The 19956-nt window shown below is 38.7% G+C and overlaps 1 protein-coding gene across 4 annotated transcripts in view; it reads left to right on the plus strand.

Annotated features, from left to right (window-relative positions):
- Sqor (Sulfide quinone oxidoreductase) overlaps positions 1-8387 on the plus strand; it is a 125628-nt gene extending 117241 nt beyond the window's left edge. For all 4 annotated transcript variants that reach the window (XM_071662837.1, XM_071662838.1, XM_071662836.1 and 1 more), the window contains exon 12: positions 658-8387. In XM_071662837.1, coding sequence (XP_071518938.1) covers positions 658-715 — 58 coding nt within the window. In that variant the 3' untranslated portion in view covers positions 716-8387. The remainder of the gene's footprint in view (positions 1-657) is intronic.
- Positions 8388-19956: the final 11569 nt, after the last annotated feature.

Raw genomic sequence — 19956 nt, forward strand, 5'->3', positions numbered from 1 at the left:
ACCATTTTCTCATTCTATATGAAGTTTGCCAATATTTGCTCACCCTATCTTTCACGTGCCATCTTTCTCTTTCCCGACACCATCCTCTTGACCTCTTACCACTTCTTGTGCAACTCCCAATCATTCAGACTCCTTCCCTGCAGCCAATGCCTATACATCTCTCATTTCTCTTTGACTAACAACTTCCTCAATCCACCACTCACTACCCTTTCTCACATGCCCACAACCCACCTTCTACATGCCGCTCACCTCTCCTGCACATATAAGTACTGCTATCCTAAATACATCCTATTTCTCCTCCACCCACTTAGTTTTGTTTACTCTAACCTTCTGGCATTCTTCATCTAGTGTCTTCTGGTATCCTATTTTCCAAGCTCACTAACTTTCACACACACACACACACACACACACACACACACACACACACACACACACACACACCCCATCATTCCCACTTTTCCACATACCTCTACAAACTGTCACCTTTACCTCCACTAAGAATTGATCAGATATCCCACCAGCTGCCCCTCTCAGCCCATTTGCATCCACAAGCTCCTGTCAGTTAGAAGATTCCGTTTATGTCCACTCACCATTGTTATGATAATCATTATTACAGTATTGAATTTTCTTATGCTGATCCTAATTTTCCTTTTACAGTGGATACTGGGAAGGACCCAAGTACATGCGCAAGTTGTTGCACCTTGGCTTCAAGTGAGATCACCTCATAGTGATTTTAGATAAGTGTTATTTAGCTGAAACATTTGATATTTTTTGTAGCTTTCTGGATGCCAATTTCTGGATAAAAGAATAGATATAATGGCCACACCTAAAGTATATAGGAATTAGGAAGTAAACTTTGTATGTGAATGTAAAGGTAGTATCATTGTGACATCAGATGAGAGAGATGTTAACTGCTGATTTAAAATTGCCATACTAAAAGCAACCATATAACTAAGAAAACATGTATGTAGATTGCTGGCAAATTGAAAAGTTTGTTCACCGATAATACCACATAATCTCATTATGAGGTTGGATTTTTAGAACTTTCCAAGAAAAATATTCTTTTAATCCCATATTTGTTGTTATTTCTTTAGATACAGATGAGGTATGATTTAATTTCTTTAGGAGGGAATTCATTTGCAATTTATCTCAGTTGCCTTAAAAGTCTTCATTCAGAATCAGCCTTGTTATAGTTTTAGGTGCCAGATGTGTAAATTATATACAAACACTAAATTGTCAGTTTTCTTTTTACACAATATGTATACCCAACAAAATACTATCTTTACATTTTTGAGTGAAACGTATGACACAGCACAGAACTGATTTTTCACAAATGCTTTAGGGCCTTTCCTCACATTTGTATCCCTGCTTTCCTTATACATTTTTCTCAGTTTGCATAAAACAAAGTATACAATGTAGAGTATAGTGTTTTCATGGTTATAAAGCAACTTAATTTATATTTTGAGAGTAATTGTTATTTAGATCAGCTAGCATAAAGAAATACATCTTGCATTCACATTTACCACTCCTACTAAGACAAAAGAAATCACAGTTGTTGCTTGTTGATGACACGCTGTTGGTACATAGACAAGCAAACAGCACATTAAGAAAACATGTGGTATTTACATCATGATAACTTGACAAGCGCTGCACATCGAATTTCATCCCATTTTTAAACACTACTCTATGGGGCATACACCTTTTTGACACTACATTCCTGAGACATGTTCTTGTCACATTTTCTTGGCTGTGCTGAACACCACCCATATTTTAAACATTACAAACAACAGTTCATCTTGTCACAAGACTCCTCATGCCTAAGATGCAACTTCCACAGTAAAGACACTGAACATATCAGTTGCCCTGCACTAATTCCACCATGAAAAACACACAACCTCAAATGTTGACTTGTGATCCTGTCCAGTGGACATGGTTAGCTTCTTGAGCACTGCAAGAGACCCATAAAAGATAGTTCTGGAGCATAAAGAAGTACATTTAATATGGAACACATCAGTACCCTTTGCCAACATTCAGCTACATTGATTGCATACATAGCTCAGTAGGCAATATTTCACTATTTCATTAAATCTAATTGATGTGATTCTGTCATAAAGATTATTTGTATATGGGAAGAATTCTCAGGAAAGTAAGATAGTATTAACAAATCTTTTTTTGTTTTCAGGCATGCGTACATTTGTTTATATATGTGTTTCTTAAAGTCGTTGAAACAAAAGTTATACTCCCAGGAAGACTTGGAAATCATGTTGTGAACCTACATAAACCTGTGTGTTGCATGAGCCAAACTATGAAAACATTCATAGGACACATAATTGATTTCAGATACTTGAGAATTTCCATAAGAATGTTGGCAGAGTCTTGGTATGAAATTGTCAGCATGAGCAATGGTATTAACATCAGCCATTATGTAACATACACACAGTCAAGCACTGTTTATCAAATCGTAATTTTTTTTTATTAGTTGTACAGAAATATTACTTAGAAAGTATGCTAGTTGTAAAAAGATATTACTTAGAAAGTATGCCAAATTATACATTGATTTTTCGGATTCTCTGTTGGCACAAGGTTAGTAGGTGAGACTAGGGTTGTGAGTACTGGCTGTTCTGTTCTGGAAGCTTTTTACTGTTTCTAACAGTATCTCATTGTTTATAGGGTTGTACTTTCTTTCACTTTCATTGTTGAATTCATAATATTCAATGGAGAGTATTGCAATATGTTTCTGTAAGATGATGGAAAAATATTTACGCAAATATAGGAATTTCTTATGGCAACCTGTAAACTTACCTTCTTATCTAAATTTGCAAAGTTGCAGTTTTTATTATTCATTTGATATGTTTAATTGAATTTGTATGTTAGGTAAGTATTACAGTATATCACTATGAAATATCACAGAAAAACATTGTAAACTTCACTGTACTCAGTATTGGTACATGATTTTGACTCATTGTAAGAGAGGAATGGGGATCACCAATGATTTTAGTAGTCCTTGGGGTATTATCATAAACTGCAAGATTAATCACTGCCCAAAATAACTGATATCACTCCTGCCATCTCCATGGTCTTCGAAGCTCTCCTTGACTCCCATTTTTTCAAACATAGAGTTGTATTCCCTTCTCTCACATCAGTAACATGGCTTTCACAATGCTAAGTGTACTGATGATCTCTTATGTGACTCATCTGTGGTCTTCATCTCTTGAGGATTTAGTCAATTCTTTCAATATCTGTGGGACATGGCATAAAACTTCCTGCCTTTAGATTTTCTACTTCTTTCTGCTAGTCCATTGCAGTAGTCATGATAGAATTAGTTGGACCTTATATTTTATCAACAGTGGTGTACCCAGAGTTCTGTCTAATCACCTATGTTTCTTCTTTCCTTGAATTATCTCTAACTGGCATCTAACCCTATTCACTTACACTGATGATTCCACTTTTTGTAATTGAACTAACTTTTCCTCCCCTCTCCCTTCTGATAATTATTCTCTTTCTTATAATGAATACATCTCCTCTCTTGATACAGACTTATGTAATGTCTCAAGATTTGGAAGCAGACATCTAGTTAACTTCAGAAGTGCTAAAACAGTTTCCACTTATCTCTTTCTCTGTGTCACTTGTTTCTCTCGGACCAATTTCAAAACCCCACAATCCATCTCTGCAGTATCACAAACATGCTGAACATTATTGTATCCTCCATTCTCTCCTGGAAACTCCATATAATCAACATTACAAAATATCCTCAAAAGCTGGGAGTGTTGTATAAGTGTCATAACATATTCTCTTGAAAAGTTATTTCATGTTTACAGGTGTCTTATTCACTCCAGTATCGATCGAGTACTGCTCAAATATTTGGAATATTTCTTCCTCCACCCATTTACTGGCCAGAGTGTAATCAGAAGCCTTCCATTTCATTAATCCTTTGGGGATCACCTCTTTTCCAACCATCCCTTTCTGTCCAACATGATGTTGCTGCCCTCTCCTTATTTTGCAGGTATTATTTTGGTCACACCTCTCATGAGCTCTCTGTACATGCCCCTACCACTAATGCTTGGGCTCATGACTCACATCTGGCTGTTGCCTCCCACAATACCTGTGTGGAGACCATCCATGCTAGATGTGACCATGATGATAGCCCCTTCTTCCCTCAAATAGTGAAAATGAGAAACTTCTTTCTTTCATTGTCCCCTCTCCCAATAATCTTTTTTCCATGAAGAGTCAGGTCTGCACACACCTGAGGAGCTCTTATTGAATTATTCATTCTTTTACTTCCCATGTTTTCCTTTCTTCTGAGATGGCCATGATTGGTGCATGTTTTGCTTGTGCCATGTCAGTGAAAATAGGTGAAGAGAGAAGGCAGTCATGGGCTTTGATATATTTTTAAAGGCACCTTAATAATTTTTTCACTTTTAGACTAATCAAGGGCATGTTACAGTATGCCATTGGATTATACAAGAAATCTTTTTTGCACCAGGTCAGTGATATGATGCACCACAAGCACACCAATTTCCTTGAATGGTTAGTGTGAACAAATCAGAAATGTGATTAGTTTCGCAGAGAATTTTTATTGATAGTTTTGTTGCCTATATATTCATCTGTCTACATCTCTGGTGCCTGTTCCAGCTGGGACTCCCTCAAATGGGTGGCCACAGCAGCAGTCTCCATAACTAAAGAACTTTAGTGCTGCTTCTTAGCCTTTATTGCTGTTATAGTATTATTAGTATATAACCCCAGATTCATTCTTTTACTTCCCATGTTGTCCTTTCTTCTAAGATGGCCATGATTGGTGCATGTTTTGCTTGTGCCATGTCAGTGAAAATAGGTGAAGAGAGAAGGTAGTCATGGGCTTTGATATTTTTTTAAAGGCACCTTAATAATTTTTTCACTTTTAGACTAATCAAGTGCATGTTACAGTATGCCATTGGATTATACAAGAAATCTTTTTTGCACCAGGTCAGTGATATGATGCACCACAAGCACACCAAATTTCCTTGAATGGTTAGTGTGAACAAATCAGAAATGTGATTAGTTTCACAGAGAATTTTTATTGATAGTTTTGTTGCCTATATATTCATCTGTTTACATCTCTGGTACCTGTTCCAGCTGGGACTCCCTCAAATGGGTGGCCACAGCAGCAGTCTCCATAACTAAAGAACTTTAGTGCTGCTTCTTAGCCTTTATTGCCGTTATAGTATTATTGGTATATAACCTCAGATCCCCTTCTGCAGGAGATTCTGCAGCTTCAAGGCTGAACTACAATCAGTAGCAGGGAATGGATGGACTCCCATGGAGTGTGAAGTTCTTCAATGAGATTGAACTCTACTGATACAAACTCACTGTAGGTGACTTCTCACTTATGGCATTACCATAGGCAAACAGAGTCCGGTAATGCCTGATTATAGTATTAAGATAATACTCATGGGAGTACAAGGGAAGAATATAACAGGAGACCTGATAGTCCACAATGACGCTGTCTATATAGATTTAGATATAGTGGTTGAAATAGGACAGCAAAGCAGAGGGTACTTCCCCACCCACCTCTCCCTCCATCTCAACTGCTAGCAGGAAAAAGACATGAAGAGAATAGCCTGTGATATTGAAGTACGATATTGGTATGGAAATTTTACAGGAAAGGGAGGACTGAGAAAAGATGACATCTACTTTGTGGCTAAATTCTGAAGAAACAAAGATTATATAATAAGAATGTGCTTTTCTTACTGAAAAGAGATGTCGTTAAAGTATTTGTCTATCCTTGAATTAATGGTATTTAAAGTTTTTGCGTTTACTATTTTAGGAGGTAGTTTATTCCAGTACACCACCACTCTACATGTGAAAAAATTTTCCCCTCAGCTGTTATATCTAATTTTTATATTCATGCTATTATTACTAGTCACTGAGTCTATGTCAAAAGTGGAGAAATTTTTGTATGAAATATTAACAGAATTATGTAGAATTTTGAACACTTCCTTAAGATCACCATGGAGTCTGTGCAAAGGGATTGATTTGGTTGCTTTTGTTTAATTTGTTCAAGTTTCTCTTTATCTTTGACCAGGTTTGGTAACAAAGCTGAATAGCATACTCTAAATAAGGTCTAACTAAGGCACTGTAGAGGATGAGTATTGTTTCCTTTGTATCATCGTCTCCATTTCTAACTATGAAACTTAACATCATGTTGGCCTTAGTGTTTGCAGCAAGTTATTGTTTACCATACTGCTGTTCATTACTGGTATTCAAACCAAGATCTTTTTATTTAACTTATAGAGGTTTATCATGCATTTTGTACTCTTGATTTACATTTCTGGTACCAAAGTGCAAATTTTTGCATGTCTGGATTAGAATTCATCCTCTATATTACTGTTCACAAAACCAGTGCAGCCAAATTCCTCTTAATCTTTAGGTAGTCTTTCTTTGAATTGATTTTATTTCCCAGTTTTTGTTCACAAAATTTAGGATTCTCCTGGCAAATTCTGTCTCTAAGGCATTAATATTTGTGATGAAAAGTCATCAGATACTTACACTTCCACCAATGATTTGTTGAGTACTTTGGTGATAGGAAAAGTAATTGCAGGCAAGCTTCTTTCATTATTTTTAGGAAGATATTGTTTGGACCAGTGGATTTGTTTAGATTTATTTTGTCTTGATACTTATGTACTTTTTGGCATTCACACTGTCCACATTATCATTTTAGTCAACAGTTGATTTTTTGATTTGATGTACAGGAAAACAAAGATATTATTATCATAGTTAAAGGTGATTATACTCATCAGTTTTTTACTTATTGATGGTGTGAATTGTAATCCCCAAAGAAAAAGGAATAAAAGTAGTTTTTCTTCCTGTATGTTTAAAGAAAAGAACCTTTTCACTCCATAGTTACTGTTATTTCAGACAATTAAAAGGTGCTGTATTATATTTCATCATAAGTAATCTTCATTTATTCATGTAAATACCGTCTCCACAAAAACAATTCAACAGTTAACATTGAAAATAAGGCTTTGATGTATCTGGTTTTGTATGCAGAACAAATCTTTTTATAGTAAATCACTTATGGTCTGAATATCATAGGTCTGGCAGCACAGTATAGTCTAAGAAGTCAGATGTAACATGATTTGCTACCAAAGCTATCCCTGGTTATGAGAGTAGAGGAATGCAACTTCCTGCTGTCCTTAAGTTCAGTTATGTTCTTGCAATTTTTATTGATGTTATTTTTCCTCATCCAGTACCTAACTAATAAGTTGTCTTATATTCTTGTTTAGCAGCAAGAAAATGTGAACAAGTGAGACATTGAAACATACTGGGAGAGCCAAGTTTACCATCCAGACTTCTTTTTTTCCCCTTCCTTTCAATGTCAGCCCTCCTTGAAAACCTTTCTTAAATTTAAACCTAGGAAAACCAGCAAGGTAGCTGACAACCTGATTTAGAGGAGTTTTTCAACGTGTTATCAGTCACCTTACTGTTCTTCCTACGTCAACCAAACCCAGCTTTACAGGGTGGAATGACATTAGAAGGAAGAAAAAAAAAAAGAGCATCTTGTTGGTCTTCTAGGCCTTCTCAGTAGGTATTGAAATCTCACTTCTGACACATTTCTTTGCTTCGATGTAAGAGTACAACCCCATAGGGCCCATGGTTAGTTACCGTCAGAGGAAAATATCACCAGGAAGTAGCAAAAATATCACTTAACACAATTGTTGCAAGCAAAAGTTTTATCCCTCCACTCTCAATACCACAGGGTAACTGAGGTAACAAATCATACTATCTGACTTCCATGCTGCTAGATATATGGTACCCCTGCCATAAGTGTGTTACACAATTTATTCTGTAACAAAACATGATGTATGAAAGCCTTATTCTGAAATGTAGTCACTGGATTCTTTTTGCAGTGACTGTATGATATTGGGAGAGGAATAACTCAAGTACACATGGCCTCATTTGGTGCTTTAAATGTAGGTAACTCAGATGACTGAATCATGTGCAGAAGTAAGAGTTGACAGGATATTGAGAGAACTAAGATACCTTAAATGACAAATCAGATCTTTGTACAAGGGATTTTTACTTATTTTTTAGAATATGAATGCAACAGTAACAATTCAGTTGTGATTCAACTCTTTTGCATATTAACCTTCTACATCAGTATTTAGTTATTGCTAGTACTAAGAGTATGGGCTGTAATTCAGTATGTGATATTTGAGTTAGTAGTAACTTTGAGTTTTATTATATACAATTCTGGGTCTGCAGTCTGCTTAAGTGTTCCATATATAAAAAGTTAGTGCATTTTCATAGACATTAATGTGCAATAATCCTTCACAGTATGTTCTTGTGATTACAACGAAGTTATACTTGAGGTTGTTGTTAGCATGATATTAATAAATCATTAATATGTACATGGTAGTTTGATTACATAAAACTATTTTTTTTCCTATCTTTTGTTGCATTAGTAAAGTAGACATAGAATGGTAAGATTTTTTGGATCACTGAATTATTATTACCTTTGAACTTCATGACTACTGGAATCATGGCCATATGTGAGCCCATTTACTTGTATGTTATTCCACTTCAAAAATCATTAATTTCTTAGTTGTTACATTTGTATTCTTTTTTCTCTACTGAGCCTGTATATCAGAATGTTTGGATCTAATACAGGTACCTGTCAAAAATAGAATTATGTATTGAGATTTCCTTTTATAGCAGAATTACATATTACCATTATCAAACAGATTTAAATTTGCAGAAATAACTGGGATGAGGCATAAAATGAGAAAGTATACTGCCCCAAAATGTCATTAAAGAAATAAATTTTTTCCTAGAAACCTGTGAAGAGACAGGACCCAAAAAAAGGCTAATTTGATTGTGAATCAATATCGCTGGGGATAGAGGAAATGGTACAACCCATCAATCTCCTGCATGTCTTACAAGAGGTCTAAGAGGTGCAGGAGCAAGGGGCTGGAAAAGCTCCTCCCTTGTATTATCACTTTCCAAAAATAGGAACAGGAAGAGCGAAGCAAGGATATTCTCTTGAAGGCTCTGTTCCTGGTGCTTCCTCAATAAAGAAAGAAAGGGAAGCATGAAGTAAAAAGTATTATATTTTTTCTTTTTGAAATGGTTTGGGCACATGGAGAGAATGAGTGAGGAAAGATTGACCAAGAGGATATATGTGTCGGAGGTGGAGGGAACGAGGAGAAGAGGGAGACCAAATTGGAGGTGGAAAGATGGAGTGAAAAAGATTGTGTGTGATCGGGGCCTGAACATGCAGGAGGGTGAAAGGAGGGCAAGGAATAGAGTGAATTGGAGCGATGTGGTATACCGGGGTTGACGTGCTGTCAGTGGATTGAATCGGGGCATGTGAAGCGTCTGGGGTAAACCATGGAAAGCTGTGTAGGTATGTATATTTGCGTGTGTGGACGTATGTATATACATATGTATGGGGGTGGGTTGGGCCATTTCTTTCGTCTGTTTCCTTGTGCTACCTTGCAAACGTGGGAGACAACGTCAAAGCAAAAAAAAAAAAAAAAAAAAAAAAAAAATTTTTCTTTTACTGGTGGTTGTTCTGAGTGTTTAATTTGTTTTACATGTTCGTTGATATCAGGAAAAGACAGGGTTGACTATAGACCTGGATGTTATAAGAAGCCTAACCCTTTGGGTTTCATTGCTTTCCAGACAAATTCCATTCAAACACAGGGCTGGACATAACAAAAACTATTTTTCACCCTTTTCCTACATCTTTCAGTGCCATGAATTTTACTGGGAAATCAGTAGGGGCAGGTAGCTCAATTTGTAGGCTACGTTTTAGAACGTGGTTTTGATTGGGGGAAATTTTTAGGGAAACAATGACATGGCACTTTAGCATCATTATCAGCAGCATCAGTCACAGGAACTGCAAGCCTGAATGATAGAGGTAATGTCATCTGTAATGATTCTGATTTGTGTGGGGGTTTTGCAACTGCACATACCATGTGAGTACTGGGATTTTCCTAGAGCTGATTTAAACCTAATTAAAAAAACTTTTTCATCCTGTATGTCACACCTACAAGTACAACAGATTCCTAGAACTATTAAGGGTCAATATTTTTTTCACAGTGTATCGAGATAGACTTCCCCAGAACTTTTTTAAAGGGGAAGTAAATGTTTATAGTTGTGTTACTGGAGTGATAGTTTTCATACATGGTGCTTTGACAAGAAGATAGTGAAATTGGAAAAAATGTAGCTTAGACATTGAAGCTTATTGATACTGTGGTTAAATTGATGAGAACTGCTATTGACGTTTGTGTAAATAAATTATACATTTTCCCTTTTCCATAGCCAGAGGTTGAACCATTATGTGACATTCATTTTTTCATTTCATTTCAAGCTAGAAGTTTCAGTTTTCTAAATTGTTTCTTACATTTTTCATATGTATATATATGTATATGTGTGTGTGTGTGTGTATATGTGCATATGTATGTGTATGTATGTATATATGTATATATATATATATATATATATATATATATATTATTCTTGGGGATAGGGGTGAAAGAATACTTCCCACACATTCCTCGTGTGTCGTAGAAGGCAACTAGAGGGGATGGGAGCGGGGGGCGAGAAATCCTCCCCCCTTGTATTTTTTAACTTTCTAAAATGGGAAACAGAAGAAGGAGTCACGCGGGGAGTGCTCATCCTCCTCGAAGGCTCAGATTGGGGTGCCTAAATGTGTGTGGATGTAACCAAGATGTGAAAAAAGGAGAGATAGGTAGTATGTTTGAGGAAAGGAACCTGGATGTTTTGGCTCTGAGTGAAACGAAGCTCAAGGGTAAAGGGGAAGAGTGGTTTGGGAATGTCTTGGGAGTAAAGTCAGGGGTTAGTGAGAAGACAAGAGCAAGGGAAGGAGTAGCAATACTCCTGAAACAGGAGTTGTGGGAGTATGTGATAGAATGTAAGAAAGTAAATTCTCGATTAATATGGGTAAAACTGAAAGTTGATTGAGAGGGATGGGTGATTATTGGTGCATATGCACCTGGGCATGAGAAGAAAGATCATGAGAGGCAAGTGTTTTGGGAGCAGCTGAATGAGTGTGTTAGTGGTTTTGATGCACGAGACCGGGTTATAGTGATGGGTGATTTGAATGCAAAGGTGAGTAATGTGGCAGTTGAGGGAATAATTGGTATACATGGGGTGTTCAGTGTTGTAAATGGAAATGGTGAAGAGCTTGTAGATTTATGTGCTGAAAAAGGACTGATGATTGGGAATACCTGGTTTAAAAAGCGAGATATACATAAGTATACTTATGTAAGTAGGAGAGATGGCCAGAGAGCGTTATTGGATTACGTGTTAATTGACAGGCGCGCGAAAGAGAGACTTTTGGATGTTAATGTGCTGAGAGGTGCAACTGGAGGGATGTCTGATCATTATCTTGTGGAGGCTAAGGTGAAGATTTGTATGGGTTTTCAGAAAAGAAGAGTGAATGTTGGGGTGAAGAGGGTGGTGAGAGTAAGTGAGCTTGGGAAGGAGACTTGTGTGAGGAAGTACCAGGAGAGACTGAGTACAGAATGGAAAAAGGTGAGAACAATGGAAGTAAGGGGAGGGGGGGAGGAATGGGATGTATTTAGGGAATCAGTGATGGATTGCGCAAAAGATGCGTGTGGCATGAGAAGAGTGGGAGGTGGGTTGATTAGAAAGGGTAGTGAGTGGTGGGATGAAGAAGTAAGAGTATTAGTGAAAGAGAAGAGAGAGGCATTTGGACGATTTTTGCAGGGAAAAAATGAAATTGAGTGGGAGATGTATAAAAGAATGAGACAGGAGGTCAAGAGAAAGGTGCAAGAGGTGAAAAAAGGGCAAATGAGAGTTGGGGTGAGAGAGTATCATTAAATTTTAGGGAGAATAAAAAGATGTTCTGGAAGGAGGTAAATAAAGTGCGTAAGACAAGGGAGCAAATGGGAACTTCAGTGAAGGGCGCAAATGGGGAGGTGATAACAAGTAGTGGTGATGTGAGAAGGAGATGGAGTGAGTATTGTGAAGGTTTGTTGAATGTGTTTGATGATAGAGTGGCAGATATAGGGTGTTTTGGTCGAGGTGGTGTGCAAAGTGAGAGGGTTAGGGAAAATGATTTGGTAAACAGAGAAGAGGTAGTAAAAGCTTTGCGGAAGATGAAAGCCGGCAAGGCAGCAGGTTTGGATGGTATTGCAGTGGAATTTATTAAAAAAGGGGGTGACTGTATTGTTGACTGGTTGGTAAGGTTATTTAATGTATGTATGACTCATGGTGAGGTGCCTGAGGATTGGCAGAATGCGTTCATAGTGCCATTGTACAAAGGCAAAGGGGATAAGAGTGAGTGCTCAAATTACAGAGGTATAAGTTTGTTGAGTATTCCTGGTAAATTATATGGGAGGATATTGATTGAGAGGGTGAAGGCATGTACAGAGCATCAGATTGGGGAAGAGCAGTGTGGTTTCAGAAGTGGTAGAGGATGTGTGGATCAGGTGTTTGCTTTGAAGAATGTATGTGAGAAATACTTAGAAAAGCAAATGGATTTGTATGTAGCATTTATGGATCTGGAGAAGGCATATGATAGAGTTGATAGAGATGCTCTGTGGAAGGTATTAAGAATCTATGGTGTGGGAGGCAAGTTGTTAGAAGCAGTGAAAAGTTTTTATCGAGGATGTAAGGCATGTGTACGTGTAGGAAGAGAGGAAAGTGATTGGTTCTCAGTGAATGTAGGTTTGCGGCAGGGGTGTGTGATGTCTCCATGGTTGTTTAATTTGTTTATGGATGGGGTTGTTAGGGAGGTGAATGCAAGAGTTTTGGAAAGAGGGGCAAGTATGAAGTCTGTTGTGGATGAGAGAGCTTGGGAAGTGAGTCAGTTGTTGTTCGCTGATGATACAGCGCTGGTAGCTGATTCATGTGAGAAACTGCAGAAGCTGGTGACTGAGTTTGGTAAAGTGTGTGAAAGAAGAAAGTTAAGAGTAAATGTGAATAAGAGCAAGGTTATTAGGTACAGTAGGGTTGAGGGTCAAGTCAATTGGGAGGTGAGTTTGAATGGAGAAAAACTGGAGGAAGTGAAGTGTTTTAGATATCTGGGAGTGGATCTGGCAGCGGATGGAACCATGGAAGCGGAAGTGGATCATAGGGTGGGGGAGGGGGTGAAAATTCTGGGAGCCTTGAAGAATGTGTGGAAGTCGAGAACATTATCTCGGAAAGCAAAAATGGGTATGTTTGAAGGAATAGTGGTTCCAACAATGTTGTATGGTTGCGAGGCGTGGGCTATGGATAGAGTTGTGCGCAGGAGGATGGATGTGCTGGAAATGAGATGTTTGAGGACAATATGTGGTGTGAGGTGGTTTGATCGAGTAAGTAACATAAGGGTAAGAGAGATGTGTGGAAATAAAAAGAGCGTGGTTGAGAGAGCAGAAGAGGGTGTTTTGAAATGGTTCGGGCACATGGAGAGAATGAGTGAGGAAAGAAAAAAAAATATATATATATATATATATATATATATATATATATATATATATATATTCTTTTCTTTCTTTCAAACTATTCGCCATTTCCCGCATTAGCGAGGTAGCGTTAAGAACAGAGGACTGGGCCTTTGAGGGAATACCCTTACCTGGCCCAATTCTCTGTTCCTTCTTTTGGAAAATTGAAAAAAAAAAAAAAAAAAAAAACGAGAGGGGAGGATTTCCAGCCCCCCGCTCCCTCCCCTTTTAGTCGCCTTCTACGACACGCAGGGAATACGTGGGAAGTATTCTTAATCCCCTATCCCCAGGGATAATATATATATATATATATATATATTATCCCTGGGGGTAGGGGATTAAGAATACTTCCCACGTATTCCCTGCGTGTCGTAGAAGGCGACTAAAAGGGGAGGGAGCGGGGGGCTGGAAATCCTCCCATCTCGTCTTTTTTTAATTTTCCAAAAGAAGGAACAGAGGGGGTCAGGTGAGGATATTCCAAAAAAGGCCCAGTCCTCTGTTCTTAACGCTACCTCGCTAACGCGGGAAATGGCGAATAGTTAAAAAAAAAATATATATATATATATACACACACATATGCACACATATATATACACACATATGTACACATATATACACACACAGACATATACATATATACACATGTACATAATTCATTCTGTCTGCCCTTATTCATTCCCGATGCCACCCTGCCACACATGAAATGACAACTACTACCCCCGCATGTGCGAGAGGTAGCGATAGGAAAAGATAACAAAGGCCACATTCGTTCACACTCAGTCTCTAGCTGTCATGTATAATGCACCGAAACCACAGCTCCCTTTCCACATCCACACCCCACAAAAATTTCCATGGTTTACCCCAGATGCTTCACATGCCCTGGTTCAATCCATTGACAGCACGTCGACCCCGGTATACCACATCGTTCCAATTCACTCTATTCCTTGCACACCTTTCACCCTCCTGCATGTTCAGGCCCTGATCACTCGAAATCTTTTTCACTCCATCTTTCCACCTCCAATTTGGTCTCCCATTTCTCCTCGTTCCCTCCACCTCTGACACATATATCCTCTTGGTCAATCTTTCCTCACTCATTCTCTCCACGTGACCAAACCATTTCAAAACACCCTCCTCTGCTCTCTCAACCACACTTTTTATTACCACACATCTCTCTTACCCTGTTATTACTGACTCGATCAAACCACCTCACACCACATATTGTCCTCAAACATCTCATTTCCAGCACATCCATCCTCCTGCGCACAACTCTATCCATAGCCCACGCCTCGCAACCATACAACATTGTTGGAACCACTATTCCTTCAAACATACTCATTTTTGCTTTCCAAGATAACGTTCTCGACTTCCACATTTTTCAACGCTCCCAGAAATTTCGCCCCCTCCCCCACCCTATGATTCACTTCCACTTTCATGGTTCCATCCGCTGCCATATCCACTCCCAGATATTTAGAATACTTCACTTCCTCCAGTTTTTCTCCATTCAACTTTTCCAAAAGAAGTAGCAAAGAAGGGGCTAAGTGAGATTTTGCCCCCATGGGCTCAGTTATTTGTTCTTTAGGCTACCTCGCTGACGCCGGAGATGGCGAATTTGTAAAAAAAAAAAAAAATACCCAATTTGTCGACCAACCCCAGGTTAGGATGAACATCTGGGTGAATAGTGGACCGACTACCACGACCAGGATTGTGAACCTATGTGGACTTAACACCGGGCGGCCCCGACAATCATGGTTCAGGACGCTGTCTACTACACTGCGGATTTAAGTACACTTCATGTGCTATCCTCAGTGAAAAATATATTAATATTTTACCGAAAATATACGTATTTAGATTCACATCTTATACACCCCGTCTTTAGCTGTCATGTATAATGCACCGAAACCATAGCTCCCTTTCCACACAAAACTTTCCATGGTTTACCCCCAGACGCTTCACATGCCCTGGTTCAATGCATTGACAGCGCGTCGACTACGGTATACCACATCCTTCCAATTCGCTCTATTCCTTGCATATATATATATATATATATATATATATATATATATATATATATATATATATATATATATATATATACATATATTTATTTATTTGTTTATTATCTTATACTTTGTCGCTGTCTCCCGCGTTAGCGAGGTAGCGCAAGGAAACAGACGAAAGAATGGCCGAACCCACACACATACACATGTATGTATATACATACACTTCCACACCCCAGACATATACCACCCCGCCACACATGAAATTATATAATATATATATATATATATATATATATATATATATATATATATATATATATATATATATATATATATATATATATATATATATATATATATATATATATATATATATATATATATATTCAAAGTACAGAATTTTCATTCATAACAGTGCATTTAGATTTAGTTAAGGTATGATTTATTGTAGCGAAAGCTTCTTGTCTATCTCACTTTACCATACCCATAAAATTACCGTTATCACATCCGACTGAGATGTATGAAACGTGTATATGTGAAATATGACAATCTAAAATGCAGTCTGAGATTCACACAACCGAGCCATTACCTTTATGGTTGTCGATAGTTCCAAAAAAAGTTCTGGTGCGAAAAGTCGATCAATCCATTACATGGGTCAACAAAAGTGAACTTTTTCTCAAGAATTCAGTGTAACTTTGCTAGACATATTTCCACTGCAGATTACGAATTTTCAGTATCAGTACAACACGTCTCATTTTCATTCTACGAATACGTTGTTTTTCTGTTCAACTGCAGCTACATGATGCACCGCGAAGGTAAAATCATGAGATCTGTACCAGTTAAAACATTTTATTGCAGAAATTCTGTATTCCTAGGTAGAAGGTATACAAAAAAAAAGATACTATCCAGGAGGACAAGCTGAAAACGTTGAGCTTTTAACCTGCTGTTGCGCTCTTCACAAGCTAAAAGCGCTGAGCTTTGAACCTCCTGTAGTATTCTAATTCAGGTTCGTCTCTGTATAAGATGCAGCAGTAATCTGCAAACATTCCTTCATTCCAGAAACCCTGATATCAATGCTGCATCGTCCTGTCCTGATGGGACCATTCCCCTTGTTCATCAGGCACTGATCCAAGGTTTTCCACCAAAACGTCTACATATGAATAGAGGAAATGCACCTTGAGCGACATCCTTCATTCCATAGCAGGTTAGGAATTTAGGAGTCTTCACGTCGCCTTCAAAATCGGGAGATCTTATGTTTCCCAAGAAATTTTCACATAGCTAACCCGAAAGAGTTCCAGGCCTCCAGGTCCAAGTCATCAAGACATGTGCTGAAATTATGGTCTTTCAGTTCCTTTATCTGTTGACCGACGAAGATCCCTTCCTTCAACTTCGTCTGAGTGATGTTCGGCAAATTTTCCACCACATATTTGCATTCTTTCGAGTTTCTCTCGGCTCGTGTTTTCACAAATTGCTTCAAGAGACCAAGCTTTATGTGGAGTGGAGGAAGAACATTTTGTGGATCAACCAGAGGCTTATCCTGGATACTCGAAATTCCTGGCTCATATGATCTTCGTTGAGGCCAGTCCTGGAAGTTGCTTGACTATCCCAGTAGTGTAGAAAACAGCAATATATTGTGAATCCTGTCAGCATTTCCATCAGCGGGCTGATCATGTACACGTCCCCACATATTTTACAGTTGTAATCTTTGTATTTTATGGCATCTAGAAGTACCTGTGTGTTCTCATAACACTTCCATGTTCACTGAATGCCCTACAGGAACGGAGGGTTAATTATTCCCACTGTGGAGCAGCTTCCAGACTTTAGATGAATCGTTGAACAAGCGCCATTGAGAGGGATCAGCAGCAGAATAATGCTTCAGTGTTGTTGCACAAACAGAGCGACTCATCCACGGAAAAATGAGAAGTAAGAGTCTGACTCCTTTTCCTGAAATAAGTTATGAGCGCGTCCTTCTTGAGCAGGCGTTTTCCATTTAGCCGAGATGCTAAAAGTTCAGCGTTATCTTTCGGCAGGGCCAACTCTCGGACCAAATCATTTAACTCTCCTGGAGAAAATTTCTTTGGTTCTTCGTCGTCAAGTACAACCTCTGCATCTGTTACCGTTTCTTCCAATACAGCAGCACCTTCCTCACCATACTCTTCATCGTCGCCACTTCGATGCCATTTTCTGGTGGTATTGGAATGAGAAGGCTGTCATTGTCGTACGGCACTGGTCGTATTGCAGAGCCCAGGCCAGGCCAGGCCAGACCACCTTGTGCTTGTTCTTAGCAGAAAACCCACCCACATACACATGTATATACATACACGCCCACACGCGCATATATATATATATATATATATATATATATATATATATATATATATATATATATATATATATATATATTTTAGATATCTGGGAGTGGATCTGGCAGCGGATGGAACCATGGAAGCGGAAGTGGATCATAGGGTTGGGGAGGGGGCGAAAATTCTGGGAGCCTTGAAGAATGTGTGGAAGTCGAGAACATTATCTCGGAAAGCAAAAATGGGTATGTTTGAAGGAATAGTGCTTCCAACAATGTTGTATGGTTGCGAGGCGTGGGCTATGGATAGAGTTGTGCGCAGGAGGATGGATGTGCTGGAAATGAGATGTTTGAGGACAATGTGTGGTGTGAGGTGGTTTGATCGAGTAAGTAACGTAAGGGTAAGAGAGATGTGTGGAAATAAAAAGAGCGTGGTTGAGAGAGCAGAAGAGGGTGTTTTGAAATGGTTTGGGCACATGGAGAGAATGAGTGAGGAAAGATTGACCAAGAGGATATATGTGTCGGAGGTGGAGGGAAGGAGGAGAAGTGGGAGACCAAATTGGAGGTGGAAAGATGGAGTGAAAAAGATTTTGTGTGATCGGGGCCTGAACATGCAGGAGGGTGAAAGGAGGGCAAGGAATAGAGTGAATTGGATCGATGTGGTATACCGGGGTTGACGTGCTGTCAGTGGATTGAATCAAGGCATGTGAAGCGTCTGGGGTAAACCCTGGAAAGCTGTGTAGGTATATATATTTGCGTGTGTGGACGTGTATGTATATACATGTGTATGGAGGTGGGTTGGGCCATTTCTTTCGTCTGTTTCCTTGCGCTACCTTGCAAACGCGGGAGACAGCGACAAAGCAAAAAAAAAGATATATATATATATATATATATATATATATATATATATATATATATATATATATATATATATATATATATATATTTCTTTTTCTTTTCTTTCAAACTATTCGCCATTTCCCGCATTAGCGAGGTAGCGTTAAGAACAGAGGACTGGGCCTTTGAGGGAATACCCTCACCTGGCCCAATTCTCTGTTCCTTCTTTTGGAAAATTAAAAAAAAACGAGAGGGGAGGATTTCCAGCCCCCCGCTCCCTCCCCTTATAGTCGCCTTCTACGACACGCAGGGAATACGTGGGAAGTATTCTTTCTCCCCTATCCCCAGGGATAGGGGAGAAAGGAAATTTATGTGGTATGATCAGAGATGCTGGTCTCAAATTATGCATCAAAGTGAAACAGCAGTAAGAAGCATGTTCATAAGTATAGAGATCTATGCTGTACACTAACACACTTGACAAGGGATGAGCATTTATACGATTCATTTGAGCGGAGGTATATACCTGAACCACCCCACTAAACAGAGAATGGAGTTTTTTAAGAGAGATCTTTAAATATGAGAATGCAAATCATTAACACTTAGTCAAAGGCAGAAAAGGGATCGATAAGTCAAAACAAATTTGCCTTGTTCTTTACTTTGGGGTGCACTGTCAAGTTTTCAAACACTGGCAGAGAGTGGTTGTGATAGGGTTTGTGTCTTACCAGCCAGAACAAAAGGATGGAAAAAGAGCAGTGATAAAAAGGGGAGGGTGAAATAATCTGTATTACCAATAATGATGGGAAGTGGCGAGGAAAATCATATGTATTGCCAGCAAGAAGATACACATTTCAACATATACATACATAGACATACACAGACATATACATATATACACATATACATATTCATACATGCTTCCTTCATCCATTTTCGTCGCCCCCGCACCACACATAAAATGGCACCCGCCCCTCCCCCCGATCGCTAAAAATCTTTTTCACTCCATCTTTCCACCTCCAATTTGATCTTCCGCTTCTCCTCGTTCCCTCCACCTCTGACACATATATCCGCTTTGTCAGTCTTTCCTCACTCATTCTCTCCATGTGACCAAACCATTTCAAAACACCCTCTTCTGCTCTCTCAACCACACTTTTTACCACCACACATCTCTCTTACCCTTTCATTACTTACTCGATCAAACCACCTCACAACACATATTGTCCTCAAACATCTCATTTCCAACACGAACACCCTCCCCCGCACAACTCTATAGCCCATGCCTCGCAACCGTATAACTTAGATGGAACCACAATTCTTCCAAACATACTCATTTTTGCTCCGAGATAACGTTCTGGCGTTCCACACTTTT

Source organism: Panulirus ornatus, chromosome 6, assembly GCF_036320965.1.
Source record: "Panulirus ornatus isolate Po-2019 chromosome 6, ASM3632096v1, whole genome shotgun sequence".
Classification (NCBI taxonomy): domain Eukaryota; kingdom Metazoa; phylum Arthropoda; class Malacostraca; order Decapoda; family Palinuridae; genus Panulirus; species Panulirus ornatus.